The sequence below is a fragment of the Eptatretus burgeri genome, chromosome 9 (genome assembly GCF_056783735.1).
Source record: "Eptatretus burgeri isolate ZD-2024b chromosome 9, Ebu_testis_v1, whole genome shotgun sequence".
Classification (NCBI taxonomy): Eukaryota; Metazoa; Chordata; class Myxini; order Myxiniformes; family Myxinidae; genus Eptatretus; species Eptatretus burgeri.
Window position 1 is genome coordinate 12,540,386 of NC_140969.1, and position 22,531 is coordinate 12,562,916.

Consider the following 22,531-nt stretch of genomic DNA (forward strand, 5'->3'; position numbering starts at 1 on the left):
GGCTGGTTCATGGTTTCAGCGCCCGCAAGCTCATCGCTGGACTTGGTATTCCAACGCTGGCGGTGTGGCAAAGGAGATTGACCATGTCCTCATTGACGGTCGTTGGAGGATGATCCAGAACTGCAGGGTCTACCGGAGTGCTCAGTTCCTCAATACTGACCACAGGCTTGTTGTAGCAACTCTAAAGCTGCACCTTAAATCCTGGAGAATGGTACCATCCCAGCCTAGGCTGGATGTTGCCAAGCTCAGGGATGAGAGAGTAGCTGAGGAGTTTGCGAACAGGCTGAGTGGACACTTGGGGGTCTGGGTGCTTTGGGGGTCCTGAAGAGTTGTGGAGCACCTTCAAGACCACCGTCCTTGATGTTGCCGGTGGATGCCTTGGAGTTCACCGCAGGGCAAAGAAGAATTTTGTCTCTCAAGGGACACTGGATACCATTGACCAGAGTCGCAGGGCCAGGCTGAATGGCAGAGCTGAGCTGTTCAGGGAGCTGAGGCGTAAAACTGTACGTGCACTGAGGGTGGACAAGGAGGCCTATGTGCGAGGAATCTGTGAGGAGGTAGAGCATCACCTGTGGACAGGTGATTCTCGTCCCGCTTACAGGGGAATTCGCGCATTACGTTCATCCAAGCCCATCCCTCGGAGCACTGCAGTTCGAGCAGAGAGTGGTAGGCTCTTGACAGAGGAGTCTGAAGTGAAGGCTCGCTGGGCCGGTTACTTTGAGCGGTTGTACCAGGCTGATCCCCCAGCTGTCGAGTTGGACGTCAAGGGTGTTACAATCCCTGTTGCTGACCCTCGAATCAACTGTGGTCCACCATCGCTTGTGGAAACACGGGCTGCGGTGAACCAGTTGAAACGGGGCAAAGCTCCAGGGATCTGTGGCATCCATGCTGAACTTCTCAAGGCTGGTGGAAATGCTGCACTCGCGTCGTTGCATGCAGTTTTGTGCTCTGCCTGGAACACAGGCATCATCCCAACTGACTGGAAGAGGGGCCTTGTTGTCCCTCTCTGGAAAGGGAAGGGTGATCGCCAAGACTGCAACAACTACCGAGGGGTGACGCTGCTCTCAGTGCCGGGCAAGGTCTTTGCTCGGATAATTCTTGATAGGGTTCGCCACCATCTGCTTGAGCACCAGCGTCCAGAGCAGTCAGGCTTTACACCAAAGAGGTCAACGATTGACCGTATCCTTGCTCTTCGTGTCCTCACTGAACGCAGACGAGAGTTTCGGCAGGGGCTGCTTGCAGCCTATGTTGATCTCTGTAAAGCGTTCGATTCAGTGAATAGGGATGTCCTCTGGAGGATTCTTGGTCTTCGTGGGGTGCCACCGAAACTGATCGATCTGATGTCTGAACTCTACTCTGGTACTGAGAGTGCTGTGAAGTGTGGTGGTACCGCCTCTGACTTATTTCCAGTTGTTACTGGAGTTCGTCAGGGATGTGTACTTGCCCCCACACTTTTCAGCACTTGTATGGACTGGATTTTTGGGAGGATGTCGGAGAGATCAAGTTGCGGTGCATCGTTTGGCAATGTCAAGATCTCGGACCTTGATTTTGCAGATGATGCAGTCATCTTTGCGGAGACTTTAGACATCCTCTTGGGGGCCCTCGAGGTGCTGAATGAGGAGTCGGAGCCGTTGGGATTACGGATTTCTTGGGTCAAAACAAAGATCCAGGCTTTCGGTGACATCTTGGATGCTGCTGTCCTGTCTGTGTCTGTTTGTGGTGAGGATGTTGAGGTCGTGGATAGATTCACTTACCTTGGCAGTGATATTCATGTCTCCGCAGGTTGTGAGCCGGAGGTCAATAGACGTCTGGGTCGGGCCTGGGGAGTCATGGATTCACTGGATCATGGGGTGTGGCGCTGCCGGTACCTGTGCGGGAGGACGAAAGTCCGAGTCTTCAGGTCCTTGGTACTTCCAGTCTTGCTCTATGGGTGCGAGACTTGGACTTTTACCAAGGATCTGAGACGGAGACTTAATTCCTTTGGTACCAGGTCTCTTCGGAGAATCCTTGGCTATCGCTGGTCGGATTTTGTGTCCAACGAGCGGTTGCTGAGAGAGACTCGGATGAGATTTGTTACCTGCATAGTCCGTGAGCGTCAGCTGCGGCTGTATGGACATGTGGCTCGTTTTCCTGACGCTGATCCTGCTCACCAGATTCTCTCAGCGAGGGAGTCTCATGAGTGGAGGAGGCCAGTGGGCCGACCACGTGCCTCATGGTTGCAGCAGGTTGACCATCATCTCAAGGAGATGGGGATGGGCCTGGCATCTGCCTGGGGGATGGCCAGACGGAGGCCCCTGGAGTACCGGCGGAAAGTGGACGCAGCGACGCGCTGTTCTGGCACATGCTCCCATACCTGACCTGACCTGACCTATAAAGGGCACAAACAACAGGCATGAATAATTAATATAACATGTTTTTAAATAATGTGGTGTAAAAGCTGCATCAATGGTGGTGAACCTCTGAGCTGTTTTTTTTGTTGTTTCTTAAGACTGCGTGTGGTGAGGTGTTCTATCATCTCTAGTTTGGACTGACTTGTTGGCTTCCATTTGATTGTTTTGTCTGTCTTTCATACAAGTCATCTCTGAGATGCATAAATCTCCATGGAAAGAAGTTTGAATGATGTGGTTCATTGAGGTTCAGCGGAGCTTGTGTCTGGAAGTGTAAGATTGAAATCACCACACACCTTTTGCATTTCCTTTGCGTATGTTTCCTCAATCGATATTGAGATTGATCAATGGTTCAGCAAATGTTGCATTACTGGATTGAATATCACAATAAACAACAGTGTCGCCGGAGAGTCTGCTCTGGTTCTCACAAGTTAGTGGATTCAAACAGCAATCATTGCAGGAAATCGAAGTTGAGGAAGCCATCTGACAATATAGTGAAACCAGACAAATTCATATTTCTCTGTAAACGCTCACAAGTGAGGTGGTGCGAACCAGAAAGAAGACCTCTTATTGCTCATGAATGCTCGTCTTGATGCTCCAACGCACCCTCCTCTCCTGAGACGAAGGGTGAATGCCGAAACCATGAGCTTCTGCTTGCCATGGCGATTAGCATACCTCGATCCTCGATTAACGTTCTGTTTGGTCGCACTCAATCATGAGAACCAGAGCCTACCTCTCTGGTGATACTTTTGTTGATTGCGGTATTCAATCTAGTAATGCAACATTTGCTTTGCATTGTGGATCAAGAGTCGGTCTGTTTTGCCACCGAAAATGGGTTAAAAAAAAACGGTCTGCCACAGTTTTTTGATCTTCAAAACTAAGCTCCTCAAGTTCATGCAGGCCATTTCCAAATTGGTTGCCTCTTGGTGACTTTGAGGTGAGAGGTGACCACATTTTGTTTTTGTTTACTTTGCATAAAATTGTCTGCATTAATTGGTTGAATTGATCTATGTGTGATGCAAGCATTCCATGCATATTTTATTTATCCACCTAGAGCACACGAAGGAAAGCCTCAACCCTCGCCCAGATCCTCTTTCAGACACGTGCGTAATTGATGGCATCAAGCCATCAACTCTGTTGATGCTGAGAGCTTGTAAGCAGAATTGAATCCTCTGCAAAAATTGTTGTCCTGCAGATAAGACAAAGTGTACGATGTTCAATGTCAATGTAGAAGTTAAAACTGCCAGCAACAACATTCTTGAAAATGTTTATGATTTCAAGTATTTTGGGTCCAATATTAATAGTAAACATGACTGAAGTGAGATGGGCCCGAGCTGGGGACGTTTCAATAAAGATGGATAGAATCTGGAAATTAGAATTGCCACAAAATGTCAAAATATAATTCTTCAAAGCAAGTCAAGAGTGTTCTTATTTATGGAGCTGAGTCTTGGACACCAAGTGAAGCACATGAAAGCAGATTCGATGGATGTTACATGGGACTCTTGGAGTAGCACTAAATATTATTTGGAAACAACATGTCTTTAATAAAGAGCTACATGGTGATCTACCATGGGTTTCTGACTGTTTAAGGGAGCGCAGACTGAGATTTGTTGTACTGTCATGGAAGCAAACGTGAAATTGTGCCACAACTCGTACTCTTGTCACCAAGTCATGGGACGAGATCTCGCAGTCGACTAGCTCTTACCTTCGGTGATCAATATGCGACTTTCAAAATGACGTCATCAATGCGAAATGAGGGCCTTTTGTACATTTGCTGTTTGTGTATTTTCAGTGACAGTTCGGCTCACCGGGCATTTTTAACCTGCCATTGCTGGCGTGAAATGTGTACGTCATTCAAGTCGTATTTTTTAACATAATTTTCAGCATTTAGACGAAAGAGTGGTATTTTCATGGTGGTTAACCATAATTGATCTGTTCCTGAATGCAAATCAGACTCATGGAAACATAAGAATACAAGAAATATCCGTGGATGAGAGGTGTCCGGTTCGTACCATTTCCTGTTGATACAAGCTCGCTAGCAGTGGCAGTGGAGGAAAAAAAAACACACACACAACAAAGACCCACTCACATCTCTCACCTGTGACTGGAGGGAATAACCAATTGGCTCTCACTTGGTCAATTAAACTGCAAAGGCAAAGTTTGAAACAGCATTTAGTGCTTACCCTGCGTAGCCTTTCATTGTTGCTTTATGCAACTTCTTCGGCTGGACTTGCATGGTACGAGTCAATTTATTTATATAATCCTAGCCACCTGGGTTTAATTGATGAGTTAATTGGATATTCCCTCCATTCACAGGTGAGAGATGTGAGTGGATCTTTGTTTTTCATTTATATGTTGACTGCTTTTGACGTTTACACGTGGTACATGCTTGGGAGCCTCAGTGGTACATGCTTCTGTCTGTGCTGTTGCTGATGATTTGCCAACAAGTGATGAAACCAGTCCGGTCACTGAGGGTGTGTGTAGCATTGGGATTCTCATGTATGTATGATTTATGACTGTTGTTATAGCTGTGGAGGAACTCTGGGAAAGGTTTGAAACGGCAAAGGGATTACCGTCGGTTGGCTTTCATGGTTGCTTAATGCAGCTTCTTCAGCTCAAAGAACATGGGAGGAGTTGATTTATTTATATAATCCTCGTCACCTGGTTTTGATTATATGAGAGCTAATTGGTTATTTCGTGTGTGTGTGTGTTCTGTGTATATATATATATTTTAATATATACGTATATGTGATATTATACTAACAAATACAACTTGGCGCTTCGCTGAGGTGGGGTGTGAAGGGGAGGGATGGGGGAGGAGAGGAGGTAGGGGGATCAAGGAAGGGGGGTGGAATGGGGAGAGCAATGCCTCACGAAACGTTTCTATTCAGAGACAGACAGACAGACACTGGGGAGGGGGGAGGAGAAAAAAATGAAGGAGATAGGTGAGGGATGGTGGTGGCATTAGCAAAGAGAGTGATACGTTAAATGCTTAATGCTGTCGGATACTGTTGATTATCGGTTTGGGATTATCAATGATCCAGAAGTTTTTAATACCAGAATAAAATGTCACCTTTACATGATAGTTTTTAAGCATTTATAAATTAGTTTAATCACCCCTGTAATACTACTTGACTGGTTTCAAATTGCATTCTCTACTTGTGATGATGAACCTCATCTTATAAGGGTTTTTGTACATTTGTGGGATCCAGTAAATTAATGGTAATTTATGGTATTTATCTGGAACTAATAGTCTTCTCGCTTTTTAGTGATTTATATGGTGTCGTGTCAAGTCTATTTTATTACAGTTACTTATTTTGTCGGTCTTTGAGAGTCCAGTCTGTGATTCCAATTCTTCCAAAAGTGTTTGAATAGAGAATGTTTTGCATACAAATGCAATATTATTTGCTGTGTCAATTGAGACGATAACATATTGTTACGGTTTTGTAAATGTACCCTGGGGGAGAGAACATTCATGGATTCCCCAGAATCGTAGGATTCCCCAGAATGAGTTATTTCATTAGTTTATGTGGTAGGTAGACCTTTGTCCCTTGTCCAGGAGTTTGGGGGAGTGGAGGGAGGGGATTGAGGTTGGTATGTATTCCTGGTGTGATCTCCTCCTTCTCTACATCCTTTTAATCTCTTCAAATCAACAATCCCTCTTTCATCCCGGTCCGCAGTCAATTTATTCTCGTCCTTTGGTCCGTCTGTGTTTATCTCCCTCACCATTCATCTGACTCGTCATTCTTTTATTATTCACAATTAACCATCCGTTCATCCTACTTTTCCTTTTATTATTATTATATTCACTACCAACCATCTATTCATCCATCCCTCACCGTAGACAATTAATCCTCCGGACCAGTACCAAACTACCTTCCCACATTCCTCCATCCCTGCATTCCTACATTTGTCACACGGGACCATGCTTCTCAAATGCATGTGCAGTGCAAAGGAACCTTTTCATGCGAGGGATGGAGCCAGGGGTGCTGCCTCGCTGCTGGGCGTGCGAGGGGAGGGAGCCCATGGCCATCAGACGTAATGACATGGGGATTCTACGACGCGAGTTGTTGAACCTGCCCCCGTGGGATGCGCACCATTGAGGAAGCTCAGGCAAAAATAACATTCCTTTCCTGTAGGTACTCTCTGCAGACTACTGAAGTATATGAGAGTACAACTCTCATATACTATAGTTCTAACTGTAGCACTTTTGCTTGGGGATGCTCGCGTGACGTTTGCTCTGTCAAAACCACGCCCAGTCCAAGCAGCTTTAAGAAACGGAATGCAAGGGCAGTTGTGGCTGTTAATGTCCCGGGGGCTGTTTGTCAATGCATGAGGCGCGCGAGTACATCTCAGACTGCCTGTTCGAGAGATTGTCTGCCAGAGTGCGGGTCGCGCTCGTCACAGCTGTGCTGGGATACGAGGCGCAGTATTGAGTCATGCCAGGGCCAGAGGTGAGCGGCCCATAAGCCAAGGAGGCGGTGCTGTCCCTGGGGTATCTTTCAGCTCCCTCCCTATACACACATCACACCCTTCCGATACAACATCAACACTCCACCACCCGTCTTTCCCATCCTAACCCCCCCCAACCCAACCCCTCACAATATTTGGGGTTGGGGCTCCGCTCTGCTTATTTTTCCTCAGTTTCTCTCATCGCTTTCTTCCCGCAATGAATGATGGCGCCTGTCTATTGTCTAAGTAAGTCTGTATAAGAGGGAAATATGTATTGGGGTAAGTCTGCTCTCCATTTCTTTGCCTGCTTGTAAATACCTAATTGGTGAATTGCTTTTAAATTTATGCTTCATAATTATCGATTTGCTTGTTGAACATCTTTCAAATCTTCTTGGTTGTCCTTTCTGTCATTAATCTGACAGTGTGTTCATCATCGTGAGATGGGAAGATTTTGCCCCACAACTCTTTTGTAATTGGCAAGATGACTCTTTTAGACCTAATTATCCCAACCGGCATCCGCGGTTGGTTGACAACTCTCTGGACTGTGTAGTTATTCGCAACGTGGGGGCATCAGGGTCAGTCGTGGCAGTGGGCCCAAGTACGTACCTTGTGAGCCCGGCACACATGCCGATACCGTGACAATATTGTGTTTGAAGCTGTTTTTAAATAATGACTTGTCTCCAAATAGTTTAAATTACTTTTGGATGATTGATTCAAAAAAAAATTTTTCAAATCAAGAACTCTCCTTTTGACATGTTTGTCTACCTCTTCTCACCATAAATCCATTAATTTGTGTCTTTGGTATTTTGTGTTTATCAATTTGTTCTCTCATCCATTTCATCAGTCCTTTCATTCATTTTAAGTTCCATTGCTTTATTGCAGTGAATCCTCATACTTTATAATTTGGTCCTTTTGTTAGTATTGCACGTAATTTTCGATCTTTCACGATTCTGAGATCACCTGTGATGATGTGCATCTTTAAATGTGGAATGTTCACAATTGCAATGGTGCATGTTGCTCAACCATTCCTTTACATCTCTAGATTGCAGTTTCCATGGAGTTGAAGGTTTTTTTTTCTTCCCCTGAAGTGCATTTCACAAAGTGTACACAACCCTTGGTGCCTTGGTGGCTCTCTCTCAACTGTATTGTTTCTGGAAGTTTACACCACACTTCTTTCTGTTGTAGTATTTTCTTGAAAGTGATCATTTCCACCCCTTTGTTATTAAACATAATTTTGATTTCTTCTTTGGGTTATCTTTGTATATTCCATGGTCAATCATGTCCAGAATTGCTTCCATTTGTTGGATTGGGAGTCCCTCTTGATCATCCTCTTCCATTAATTTGTTTACGATTTGTCAAACTTCTTTCAGTTGTTTTTTTTAAAAAAAGAATACATCTTCTACTCCTGTTAAGAAATCTAATATCTGTAGATGACTTTAGATCTAACCAATCATTTACGATTTATTTTGGTGTTTCTGTAACTGGACATTTACGTCCATAATTATGTCCTCTGTGTGTCTCAGTCTCACGTTAAAAACAGAGGCGAGAATGTTGTGTTTGTGTATCATTAATTCTTTCATTTAATCCGGATTGGTAAGCAGTTCTTAATTCTTTAATCCAGAAAAGTTCTCCACACTTACGTAATTGTGAGATCCAATTAATGTAATCTTCCATCCTATCCTTTATCGGCCATTTTTACCCCTTATCTTTTCTACAAGCTGAACACTGAAACTTGCATTTTTACAGTATCCATCAGTAAAGTGGCAAGCGAGTTGTGGACAACCAGTAAGTAGTTTTATCTGGGTTTCTCATATCGCTCCTTGTGTGCATTCATTCTTGCATTACATCTCTGCATTGTTTCACCAACGTATTGCATCGCACAGTTCCTACAAGTCGATAAGTACACTGTTTGAGGTTTTACGTGCAATTAATTAATTTGGTTTATTTTAACCTGCAAGATCGAGCTGTTACTGTACAATAAATTAAATTATATTGTTTGTGGCAAATACAGGAAAAGTTTTGCAATTGCAAGTCCCAACTTTACGCACTTTGTATTCAGATGAGTGTTCCCCATTGGCTAACTCAGAATGGTCACCTCCTCCAGTCAGGATATCTGAGTGAGCTGCATCATTGCCTTGTCGAGGAACACAAATCCTCTGAGGATGGTTAGTCCCCAGGGAGGTTAGTTCAGCTGGGGCTGCCCTGCTTCACCTTTCATTTTGTTTCATTGCATCATTTTCATTGTTTTAAATGTATTTTTCACAAATACATAAGAACCAAATAAATATATAAGAAGCATGATGGTGGATTTTCCACCAAATTTTTTTTTCCCACACACACATGGGTGCATGGATGATTCTTCTTTTAGCAATATATACAAAAATCTAGTATGATTTATCATGTGGCCCCAGAACCAAACAAAGGATATGTATTTAACACAGCACTTACAGCCCATACACCTCCCACTCCCACCCACCCCACCACCCCTCCTCTCAAACATAATCAATAGTAAATATCACTTTGAACTTACCCTGTGCATTCACAAGCCTCAGATATCACCTTCCCATTGGTGTTGAGGAACTAAACCGGATACGGTTCCTCCCTCTGGGAAGTCTACTTGAATGTTGGTAATGATGGCATCGGCTTTCCAATTGCAGACTCCATGAAATATATCACCAAGCCTGCCATGTTCACAGGAGGTAATCCTGCAGGGTTCAATGTCGACTCACTTGCAGCAATGATCGGAGAAGTCGGGTAGAACGTGCCCGTCCACTGGCTCACATTTTGTCGGGTGCTTTTGCAGTACAGGTTAAAAGTTGTTCATGTCAACTCTTTGGAAGAGTTGATCTAATCATTAAGTTCTCCAAATCTTTTGTTGTGCTGAGGCACACCTCTTTCTCGTTGGTGTGTTTCTGAGTGTTTTTGGCTTCCTTAAGAAGCTTTGTGATCCAATTAATGTTACAATCCTTCTCTTTGGATGAATGATCAGTGCCCAGAATGCATGATGTATGTTCACCCGCCACAATGGATTTTGTTGCTTGGGGGTTTCTGTGCATGAATGCAGAGTATTCTGGGGCGGACTACGTCATTTCAAAAGTTGTGTATTGGAAAGGGACACAGAGCTGAAGGAAGAAAAGGTTACCAAGGAACATGGAAGACTGATTGCTTGGGGAAACCTCATAATATCTGACTTTGGTCAACCTGTTTATGATGAAGGAAAGCCTTGGGTACCTTGTAACAAATTTACTACAGCAATGATTATGGACTTTGAACTCTAGTATTTTGTACCATACCCACCATTCTCATGGCAAATACTTTGCGATGTTGGCCCATAATATATCTATTTTTCATGTCATGAATGCACACGCCTTGGTCATCATCAATTTATTTAGAAATACCACGTGACTTGCTGCTGGTTTTTTTTTGTTTGTTTCATGAATTAACAATTTTTTTTTTTTTTTTTTTTTTTACAGGTCAACACGAGGGATTACAGTGACGGAATACGAATCTAACCTCAAAAAGATTTATAGCGTGCAAACAATTGAAGTAAGTCTCATCGTTTGCATGTGATTATTTAAACTTTTCCTTTCAATTGACTTACCATGGCATCCTGATTCTGCTTGATTCACTTCAGCATGTTTTGTATTGGTCATTCCGGTGGTTTGGATTGATCGATGTTTCCTGTTTCGCATTCTCATCTGATGCGGTGACTCGTGAAGTTCGGAAAGCGGGTTCAAATTCCGTATCCTATATTTATTACTTACGAAATCTTAGTATTTTGATGCCTTCTGTTTCTGTTTGTTTGTTTGTTTGTATGCACGATAACTCGAGAACGGAAGAACCTGCCAATGTCAAATTACACCACGTGATTCAGGAGGGTGATGGCTAGTGCTGATTAGATTTTGGTCAAAATTGGTCAAAGGTCGAGGTCACAGTGAGGTCAAACATAATTCCGTAAATTCACCTGGAGAAATGGAGTATTTTTGCTTCGCTCTACGTTAAGAGTTCGTTTTAACTTCGATTTTAATTTTGTCTTCGATTTTTGCGATCGCTTTGGACGCTTAAAACTCGGTTGTCAAAATTCTGGTAAAAATCGGATGTTTTGGAGACGTTTTAAGATTGTGTAAAAAATATTTCACTCGACGCGTCACGGGTCGTCCCATGATGCAGTGCGCTCGAGCAGACGCGTCGTTGAGTTACGTTAAGGTATAATTGCGTGGAGAAATGGAGATTTTTGCTTCGGTCGACATTACGATTTTTGATGGTTTGATACAGAATCATCGTAGAAACTTTTGGTTTGCTTCGCTACCTTCTCTCGAGACAGCTTTTATTAGACAAGGTCAGAGGTCAAGTTGACGATTTCGTAAGTACCAGTCTATGACTGCTTGTTTGTTTGTTATCTTGCCAAAACGAAGTTTTTGCAAGACATGTTAGTCAGCTTGTATGTTTTTGTTTTTTTTTCGTCTGTAATCACGTATAAAAAATTCTGCAGAGCACAGCTACCATTGAAAATTTTTGTAACTTCGCATATCAGAGGCCTATAGAGGTCCCTTTCAGTGCACAAAATTTTGAAGGTCAAAGGTCAAGGTCACTTTGTCGCAAATCAGGGGAGTCGACAAAACCCTTATTTTTTGAGTAATTTTGATCGGATCGTCTTCAAACTTCATGGGAATATAGTTCATGGTCTGGCGCTCAGTTGATTAATTTTTGGTGGCGATTGGCCTTGACCTTCATGGTTAGCGCCTCAGGTCAAACATATTTGACCCCAAGGTCAAATTTTCAAGTTTTAGGAACCATATCGTGTAGTACCTCAAATTGAACACCTCGATGAGTGCTTTCTTGATATGTCAAGCTTGAGACATGATGACGTCATTTGGTGACGTTATGAGGCAAAAGCATATTTTTCATGGTTACTCTGTAGATCGATTCTCATCGGAATCTCTCGGAGGCAGATATTCCTCAAGGAGTCGCTCCTGGTGGATAGCAGCTCTGTTCACCTCAGTGTGACCTTAAAGAAGTCGCACGTGGTCACCTTTTGGCAAGATACGGGTCACCCTGTGGGTGACATTGGTTTATTTGTTTGTTTGTAGGCACGATAACTCGAGAACTGAAGAAGCTACCAAGGTCAAATTACACCACGTGATTCAGGAGGGTGATGGCAAGTGCTGATTAGATTTTGGTCAAAATCGGTCAAAAGTCAAGGTCACAGTGAGGTCAAATATTCGATTTTTGATTGTTTGGTACAGATAACTCGAACAGAAGTAGCTACCAATGTCAAATTACACCACATGATTCAGGAGGGTGATGGTTAGCGCTGATTAGATTTTGGTCAAAATCTGTCAAAGGTCAAGGTCACAGTGAGGTCAAACATCTAAAAAATGATAACTCGAAAACGGAAGAAGCGACCAATCTCAAATTGCACCACGTGATTCAGGAGGGTGGTGGCTAGCGCTGATTAGATTTTGGTCAAAATCTGTCAAAGGTCAAGGTCACAGTGAGGTCAAACATCCAAAACATTCGATTGTTGATGGTTTGGTGCAGAATCATCGTAGAAACTTCTGGTTTGCGTCGCTACCTTCTCCAGAGACAGCTTTTATTAGACAACGTCAGAGGTCAAGTTGACGATTTCGTTAGTACCAGTCTATGACTGCTTGTTTGTCCATTTGTCTTCCAATGTCCTTGCGGCTCATGCATGTGGTTGATGTACAACTCAATTACGAGCCTTGAACATTTTTACATCGTGCATGCGAACCGAAAAGCGGGGTTAAGCAATTGATTCATTTCCGTTCGTCTGGCTGTCTTTATCAGTTTATGATCATGAGTTTATGATCGAGGACCCACTTATTTAAATAGAATGCAATATTTTGAACACGAATAGGAATTCGAGTATACCGTTTTGCCGTATTTTGGTTCAGAATTTGTCCCGACCACACGTGCACAGAGAGGAGTGAGATAATATTCTTTACTGTCTGTCTGCTTGGCAGTCAAAATTGAAAATCATTCCAAATGGGAAACTTGTTTTTAAAGATGTTATGAAAGGACACAAACAATAGGCACAAAAAACGAATATAAGGTGATGTAAAATGACGGTAAAACCCGGAATTTATTTATATGCCTTTAAACCTTTTATTAGGTCATCTCTACCGAGATAACCTAATAAAGCCGGACCAAATGTCCGTCCGTACATCCGTCCGTCCAACAATTTTTCTTTCCAATCTTGATGAAACTTAGGATGTGGGTAGAGGTCGATGAATGTTGCACAACGATATAACTTTTGTCCGGGTTCAAGGTCAGGGTCAAGGTCATGAGGTCACTTAAGTTATAAAAATCGCCATTTTCAAAACCTATCTTGTCAGCCATTCTACAAGATATTCGGCAACTGTTTATTGATTATGATAGTAAAAAATATTATCTTGTATCTAACTGGACAGATTTTTGAATTTCCATCCCGTTTGGCCGCCACGTTACCTGGAAGATGGTGAAAAACACCTCCTGGTACAAAGAAAACTTTTTACTTCCGATCTTGATGAAATTCGGTATGTGGGTAGAGGTCGATGAGTGATACCCAACGACATATTTTTTTCCCAGATTCGAGGTCAGGGTCAAGGTCACGAGGTCACGAAAGTTGTGAAGGTCACCATTTTCAAAACCTATCTTTTCTGTCATTTTTGCAGATATCTGGCAACGGTTCATCGATTATGATCGTAAAAAAACATTATAGAGATGACTGTCACCCCCACATGGGGGTAATTTTTTCAATTGAATTATGCATTTGAAGACTAGATCATAATATTTCCAAAAGCCATGCTACATAGTGTTATGTTCAGGCCGATTAACACCAGCCTGGACAGATGGCCAAACAGTTTTAACACGGAGGCAAACAGCCGAAATTCTTGGCGGTTGCGATTCGCGTGGGATGGAAGCAGGGAAGGTGCTTTACCAGAACCGAAGCACAGGGGTTTATCCTCAAACCCATGATGAATAAACAAACACAATGAAATTCAACCATAATTATTTAATAAATACAAATCAAAAGGGTGATTATGAAAATAATTCAAAGTGGGAGGTAATGAAAAGTGAGGTAAACTAAATCCTAATTTGAGACCTCTCCACTGTCACAAAAACAGACAAGGGGAAAGATAAGAAAATAACCCCCGTTATGTCGGTACTCAGCTTTGTGTCCAGGGGTGTCATTTTGGAGCATAGTGTTCGTTAAACCGCGTAGCCACCGCGCAGGAAAATGTACCAAAAGGGCGCCAAGTTGCTCTCCATGGCCACATACGTCACGTAATTTGTGTGGACAGTCTTCAACGCCAGGAGCCCACAAACCGCCATACAGTTTCTGGTCCTTCACACACACCAAATGGCACCACCTTTCTTCTTGATCATACAACAAGGCCGCTGCCGAGATAACGAGAATTTGGCGGCTTTCCCGTCGTGTCGAGGAGACCAGAGGGGCTGACTATCCTCTTCCAACTGTCCACCTCCTCTCTAGAACCTTCTCCTCTGACATCACCCCGACCAATCATCAACCTCGCGGGGCGTGGCCGACCGGTTACGTTTCCTGGGAGGTGGGATTTAGCCTGCTGGTTATTGTTGTGAAAACGTGGTTCTTTATGGCCGGCCTTGTAAATGTAAAAACGTAGGAAAAGGTCACTGGGGCAATCACACACTGGGAGAAACTAACCTTAGACCCTACCGAGTTAACACAAAACCACCCCCTGCGTGGTGACTCAAACCTAAGTTCACAGTTTTCCCGAATTGAATTGCATGGATATGTCTCCTACTCGTCCACAGATCATGCTATACTATACAATCCTGTCTTTACTCTGGAAATCTTCCCTCTACCCCCACAAATGTGTTACTATATATATATATATATATATATATATATATATATATATATATATATATATATATATATATATATATATATATATATCAATAAGTGGCATGTGAGAGGGTTGTGGTTAAGAAGATGGTGCTTGACGCTGCGTTTGGTGTTCAATCGAACCTCAATCTCCTAAACTGCGACAATGCCGTATTATTACAGTCAGGAAATAAGCATGATGTCTAAGACTGCTTCATGAGAGATAAACATTCAGATTTTATTTTATTTATCGTCAAAATAATTATTTTATTAAAATTGAAGTATTATACTTGAACACTGCATGGGGTAGGTCTGGGCTGTGTTCAGTTACCAAACACCTAGCTAGTGCTTCCCAAGCCAGCCGTTCCTTATCTACGGTTTCATATGGCGTACTTGCGTGAGTGCATAAGCCACTTGGCGAGTGCTCCACAAGAAAAGTGGTAACTGAACTCTCCCCTGGTGTTGGTTTAATGATTAAAAGTGGCTGGCGTGAGATCTTAGGGTCTCGAGTTTGAGCCCCTACCGTGACGTTAAATAACACCAGGTGGGTTTATTCAGCCTTTCATCCTTAAAGGTTGGCAAAATGAGTACCACTTTACTGCAAACAGGGGGCACTGCATCAGCGGCATCGCCACGCTGCCAGCAACGATGCAGCTGGCAGCCACAGGCTGCATACATAATAATACTGCATGGGGTATTGTGTTCGATGAATGCTGTAGTTTTTATTTCATTTTGGGGGATTTTGACATCACTGCCTTTTTAATACGCAGCATTTTTGGGGCCATCCAAGCCTTCCTGAAGGAAATTGAGTCCACCACGATGCATGGACAAATACCATGTGGAGAAAGCACCCAAGAGGGACAGACTCATAACTCATCCTGAAGGATTGTTAATGATCAATGTTGGTGACATTCTGAAAACCACTCGGTTGTACTCCTTAAACTGCTGCAGTTTCACAGATATGAATGTAATTCTTTCATATTACTGCCTTTAATGGGATTTTAACCTGGGATGCCAGTTTTGTGCTCTTGCTATTCGGCTGCCATAACAGCTGTTCCTGTGTTCTGTTTTTGTTGCTGTTTTTTTATTACTTTTTTTTTACCTTCAGTGGCTGATGTGAAAATTGCCGTGATCAAAATATTGCACAAGTATATGGTGAAGGGTACCTCATGAGTCGTATTCATTGCATGAATCTGCAATCGGAACAAGACTGCAGAGTTGCAATGATGTTAGCTTTTCAAACTCTGCTGATGTATGCAGTAACTTTTCCTTTGCTCCCACTTGAAAGTCTGGTGGATGCCAACTCATAACTGCATTGTGAAGCCCACTGCACTAACCGGCAGACGTGTGCGCATTTCTGCATGGTGTGTGCCCATGCAATTTGCTTCTCGCTCTCGCTTGCTCACTTCCTGGTTCTCTGCATGCAGTGACATGTTTTCAATCTGGTGTATAGTGGGAATTTGTCCTCCATTGTGCTGGGAATCAAAAACCTTTCCTTTGTTACATTTAATGGCAGAAAAAATATTTTTATTGGACATTCAGATGCGTTTCTGATGATGCGTTGTCAATGGTCTGTAATGAATGATGATGTCAAAATCTATTTGTAGGTTAGGGAGAAAATTTTCCTTCGTCCCTGATGTATCATTTTGAACAGACGAGGGGCATGGTCACCACCTGCTTCAGCTGGCACTGTGGGAGTGTGACTTTAGCCTTGGCCATCTTATAATACTCCTCGTTACAAAGGTGTCCCTCATAAACCTGCCATATATTGAAAGAAAAACAAACCCACGAGGTTGTATTAATGAGCTCGTGTGTATCTAATGGGCCTACCCATACCTCCAGAGGCCGACAATCCATTAAACAGTGTTGGCAGATCCTTGGTAGCTGGTAAGATAGCTCAGCACATTGCAATGAGTGAAGTAGCCTTCTCTCATGACCACTTGATAGGAAGTGTATCATGAGGAATACTCAATTATAACTGCACGTGTTCTTTTATAAAAGTTACTGAGTACATTATTCTGAGCTTTTATTCCATCCTGGTTCGATAAGCCTTAAAAGTTTCCTCTCAGTAATTTATTTGCCAAACATTTTTTTTCTACATTTGCTTTGTTTAAGAGTTAAGGAAATCAGTTTCTTGCCTTTTTTATTTTAAATAAAGGGAAAATGCTCAATTATGTGTAATTACAGTATGAAGAAGTCTCCAAAAGTAATGCCTTATACAGTAAAGGTGAGCATGGTGTGTGTGCACGCTTTCAACCTGAAGTAAGTGTCGGTTTGTGATGTAGCATCATGAGGAACATGCAGCCAAGAAGTTTCAGACACATTCTTGAAATTGCAATGTTATTACCCTACACCTGCAAGGTGAAAAGCGGCGTTGAGAAATTGGTTCACTTTGTCTGTCCATCTGTTTGTCTACAAACGTCACTTTATGATCGAGAAACAACTTGATTTCAATTGAATGTTGTATGTTGAACATGAATCGAAAAATGAACCTGTAGTTTTACAGTACTTTGGCTCTGAATTTGTCCCGATCGTGCATGCACCGATGCACCGAAAGCAGTGAGATTTTTTTTTTCACTCTGTCTGTCTGGTAGTGAAACAAAATGGACAAGAAAAAGAACAATCGGAGATTGCAGACCCTCACCAGGACTTCTTTTGTGTAGTGCTTGTGTCCTGGTGTTACATAATTTATAAGAGACATAATTAGAACTGCCACTTTGTAACTGCTGGCAGTGATGACCAGGTACCATGATGTCTTGCTTTAATCGGACACCTGACCCATGACCTTTTTTTATTATTCAATTGAATTCAGAATGGGATTAAAATTAATTCAATTTAAATCAATTGGACCACCACATAGGTACAGTCCTGTATTAGAGTAATCAGGAGGAGGAGGAGATTGGGACCATACTCTGCAGAGTGTTGGTGCTGCTTAAGCAGTCTCCTTTGCTATTGGGCACAATCTTGGATGGGTCGCTACTCCGACACAGTGTACCAGCATGCTGGCACTCATGTTGCCAACCTCGGAAGGATGACAGGCCGAGTTAACACCACCTGGTATTAATTCAACAGCTGAGTGGGATTTGAACTCGGGACCCGAGGATCCAAAGCCCGCCACCCTAACCATTAAGCCAACACCAGGCATATAATCATAAGGAACCCAAATGAGCAAGAAGAAAAAATGAAGTCATCAGGTGGAACCTGTATAGGATTTGCATTTCAGCTGCTGCAACTCTACCTTCAAACCCATCCTGGCACAGCCAAGTGAGCCTCATTCAAAAAACACCCCCAAAAAACTCAGATCAAAAAATTAAATAATTCTGGTTTCTAGACAATGCGTCCGATCAAGTTGAAATTTAAAACACGCATTCCCCATCACTACTACATCACAATTGTGAAGTTTCACTTCGATTGATTAAGCGGTTCCAGAGAAAACATTAAATATTTTTCTTAAATCCAATATGGCTGCCAAACCATGTGTTATTGATTATTCCTTAACAACCTTCTACATGCATGCCTTGGGGAACATTTGTGTGAAGTTTCCCCTCAATCTGTCCAGCTGTTCTCGAAGAAGATTTTTATGTTAAGGTGTAATTCCAATATGGCTGCCAAATCGCATGACTGATGTCATCAAAAAAACATTTTTGTGAACCATTTTATCCCGAGATGACCCTCAAAAATTTTCATACTGATCGGATGTAGCATTTTACGTATGCAATTATGACATCATAACGAAGGCACCTATGACATCATTAAAAAAAATCGCACTCATTCCCCATGAGGAGTACTTGCCATGTGCCAAGTTTCAACTTTTTCCCTTGGTGCGGTTTCAGACATAGAGGTGCAAAGGTTTTCTGTTTTTGTCACCACGTGACCTATGACGTTGTAATTATCATGAGAAGATTCTACACGAGTAGTCGCACCAATAGTGGAAAATTTGTCTCAATCCGCCAAGTGGTTGCGGACAAACAAACAAACAAGATAGTAAACTTCCAGAATTTATTTTCTACAGCCTTTAAAATCTTTTTTTTTATTTAAAGTTAATGATATACTTGAACACTGCAGAACACAAATCACCTTCTTGGCACTTTCAAAACCCTTCCGTTTTGCTGTATAAGCGTGACGTACAAGATTGCAGATCAAAAGGGTGATCATGACTGCTTTCTGCACTTCTAAAACGACATGGACAAAATATGGCATTTTAGGTCATCACGACCAAATTTTTCGCTCGCAGACACTACCCACGTCCTTGTCGCTCAAGACTGTGTGGGGTAAGGTGGTCTTTGAACTCTCGTTCTGGTTGTTTTCTTGGATGTTCAAGGTGTCATACTCGTGGACATCACATCCAGCGATACAAACGTCAACTTGCATTGTTACATGAAGGTGCCAAAGATGCATAATTACGAGACCAATTTTTCATGCTGAAATGACAGACTGCATTCTTCACTGTCATCACAAAGACTTGGTGGATCGTTCTCACCCACTCACCCTGCCAGTTGGACCTGATGCCATCCACATTGCCATATTTCCTGTTTGTTTCATGGGAAAACATTTCCGAGATTAAAAAGAAACATAAATAAAGATGTTGATGTTTTATTATTTTTTTTTTTTAGAACATGCGTGCAGCAAAGTTGGGGAAGTGTCATTTGAAGGAACAGTTTGATCGATCACAGGAAAGTTGTTGATGAAAAATACACTGAAATTGTTTGCATTTTATCAAGTACTTATTAATTCAATTATTTTAAATATACAAAAGGTTAAATCGATCTTCTTTTTAACTTGTATGACAATGTGGCAGCGTCCTGACCAGCAGGTGTACCAAAACTGTGGGCAGCTAGCTTTTATGGAGAACTATGGGTTGGGGTGGTTGGATGTCGGGTCCTTTTTGGAAAAAAAACTTCCACAATTTTATTTTTCTTTGAAGTGGGGTGAGGGCTGTATAATTTGGGAAACTTTAACGAAAGAATATTTACATTCTTGTCAGGTAATTAGCGTTCTTGTACAAACTTTACTTCGAAGCGTGTTGCCATTTCACAAGCCGGCCGTCTTTGCTGCCGACCTTTTCCAAGGAAATGCTTCATGATAACAGTATGGGATTTTGTAATAAGAGGATGTTTATATAGTATCAAGCCTCGCTATGTTATGTTTGACATTTGGCCTTTATTTTTCTTTTCCTCCCTGGTTTGTGTGCAGAGCTTTTGGAGTGTGTACAACAACATTCCATCCGTTGATATGCTGGCTGTTCGCTGTTCCTATCATCTCATGAGAGGAGAGAGGCAACCTCTTTGGTGGGCCTCCTCATTTTCAAACAAGCAGTCCTATTATTTTGCAAATGGTCATATTGTTTGCTTTTCCTTTTTTCGATGTTTTGTAACAGATTCGTTCAACATGGAGTCCATTTTGAAGATACTCCACCATGTACAATTTTGCTTATATTTTGTACAGTTAGTTCCAATGCGAAAAGGTTTGAAATATCCAATTTTAGCTCTCTCGGTCAAATATAAGCTTGGAATCCAGGTCACCTGAATTCTACATGATCATCGTCACTGGCTGCCCTTCAAATGACTGTACTTTCTTTGTAAATGAACTTGTGTTTGTTTTTGGGTTTTTTTGCCATTGGAAAACTATTAAAAACAGATGCTTTTTCTTTTCCCTTTTTTTTTTCTAAATTTTATTATTGTGTACCATGAGGGTTGGAAAGGAAATTTATTCCTTGACCTTTGCACTGGAAGCTCGCAGACAGAATGATTGACCTTTTTAGTGACCTTGGAGTTTGAAGATGGACACTGATAGTTTTTGAGAACAATATGGCCGGTGGTTAGGCTAACAGAAGGAGACTCGTGTTCTTCAGGCTTTTGTGCAGATCACCATACCATTCCTTAGCTCCTGTATGAGGACTCATTTATTTATTATGTAAAGGGATTGTCTTGGTTAAAACAATATTTATTTGACTTTTTCTCTTTTTCTCTGTCAAAGAGCAGAACCATAGGGGCAGGGGATCAACAGACAAAATGGATGCACCATGACATGTGGAAAGGAATTGATGCAATAGGGCCTCATCAGGTGTAGTCAAGCCCACTCGTGGAAATGGGAAAGAAAATGTGGTGGTAGTTAGTTGTCAGCACATTTGATCCTGAAGGGAAAACCTCGCAACAACAAACTTATGAAGACAGTTGTTCCGCAGGCAAGAAATGTGAGGTATGAAAGAATGGAGGTGGGTGTTGAGTTTAGAGTTGTGGTGGGTAATAAGGAAAGGCTTTCTGACAATAGATGCGACCTGGAGGCGATGAGGCTGGGCGGAAAGTAATAAAACCTGCTGACTTTCCTGTTGTGAGATTGCATTGATGTTTAAGGACTTTGATTGCAAGGATTCATGGAGGGAAAGATGGGAAGCAACAGCACCAGTTCACTGTGGGAAGCCATATTGCATGACACCAGATAAAGACTTTCTACACTGTTCTAAGCACATGCTGGCTTTGCTCTGAAGGTCTTGGCCCTGCGGAGATTTTAGAAACATCCTCCATGTTTGGAAGATAGAATGGACATGATCTACACAAGATAGGTGATAGGCCCAGAAGTTTTGGACACTAGACTTTTCCCAGAGACTGACCACGGAAATAAATTGGGCTGTTTGCTGCCAGTCTGCATGAAGGCACAGAGTGAGAATATGCATCTGTCTTGAACTGTAAGATGTGGTCCTGGAAGATGACCAGTTTATTTTTATCCAGTTTGGCAGAGAGAATGTTGCTGTACCATCAGTGAATTTGTCATGATTGCTTGGTGATAGGCCAGCTCAATAATGAGTCGTAGCACTTGGAAGTTTATCTTCATTACCATCAAAAATGCAGTGGAAGCTCCCAACTTAATTCAGTTTTTTTATGCCTCTGCTGATGAAGTCGCCAGAGTTTTTATTTTTATTTTTTTCAGTTATGATCACCTATCCATGTGGAACAAAAAGTTCTCTCCCTTTGACGTCATAGGCCACATGGTTTGATCGCTATGATTTTTTGAAGAATAATCCTTGAAAAGCCGCCTTCTCCAGAACGGCTTGACATATTGAGGGGAAACTTCACCCATATGTTCCTCAAGTGTTGGCGATACCAAGGTGTTCACAAATAATTAATAGGTTACACGGTCTGGCAGCCATATTGGATTGAATCAATTGACGTGAAACGTCACAATTACGATCTAATAATCATGGGGAATATATGTTTTTAATTTCAACCTGATCAGACCCATGCTCTGGTAGCCAGAATTATTTAATTATTTGAATCTGGGTTCATGGATTAAATCAAAGTTGGTACAAATATGTACCATGATGTAATAATGTGGGCAGAGGCATAACTGGTGACATCGTGACGTCGAAGAGTGCTGTTGCAATTTTTATTTTCTGAAATAAATATTTGCATATTGTTTAACTTATTCTTTAATGGCCACAATTATTCCCACATTCCTGTTGGGTTGGTTGGGAGAAACTTGGCCCAAGTCTTTCACGAACCTACTGGCCAGGCCTGACATTTGACTGAGTTTCGGGCAGGAATTTGGAATTTGTCCAGACCCACACTTCAGTTTGCTCACTCTTCGCGAAGGACTCCACAAAATATTTATCATCCACCAACTAATGCCCAGTGTTTAATGTCCATGCAAGGGACGGGCACACACATTGATGAAACACCGGGATGACAGTTTATAACTGCTGAGATTTGAACCCGGGCCCAACAGCTTCGAAGTGAGTGTGACATGTTGCACATGATGTATACAATTTTTTTTTTTCTCGGATGTACAAGCAAACTAACAGGAGATCCTCCAACCTCAAAGCTGT

The 22,531-nt window shown here is 42.2% G+C and overlaps 1 protein-coding gene across 2 annotated transcripts in view; it reads left to right on the top strand.

The window, feature by feature from the left end:
• The window catches only part of EIF4E3 (eukaryotic translation initiation factor 4E family member 3), a 34,381-nt gene that overhangs the window by 10,917 nt on the left and 933 nt on the right, over positions 1 to 22,531 (top strand). The window contains exons 2-4 of one of the 2 annotated variants that reach the window (XM_085894118.1): positions 10,313 to 10,385; positions 15,480 to 15,676; positions 19,903 to 19,997. In XM_085894118.1, coding sequence (XP_085750244.1) covers positions 15,533 to 15,676; positions 19,903 to 19,997 — 239 coding nt within the window. In that variant the 5' untranslated portion in view covers positions 10,313 to 10,385; positions 15,480 to 15,532. The remainder of the gene's footprint in view (positions 1 to 10,312; positions 10,386 to 15,479; positions 15,677 to 19,902; positions 19,998 to 22,531) is intronic. The other variant, XM_085894119.1, reaches the window with a different exon arrangement.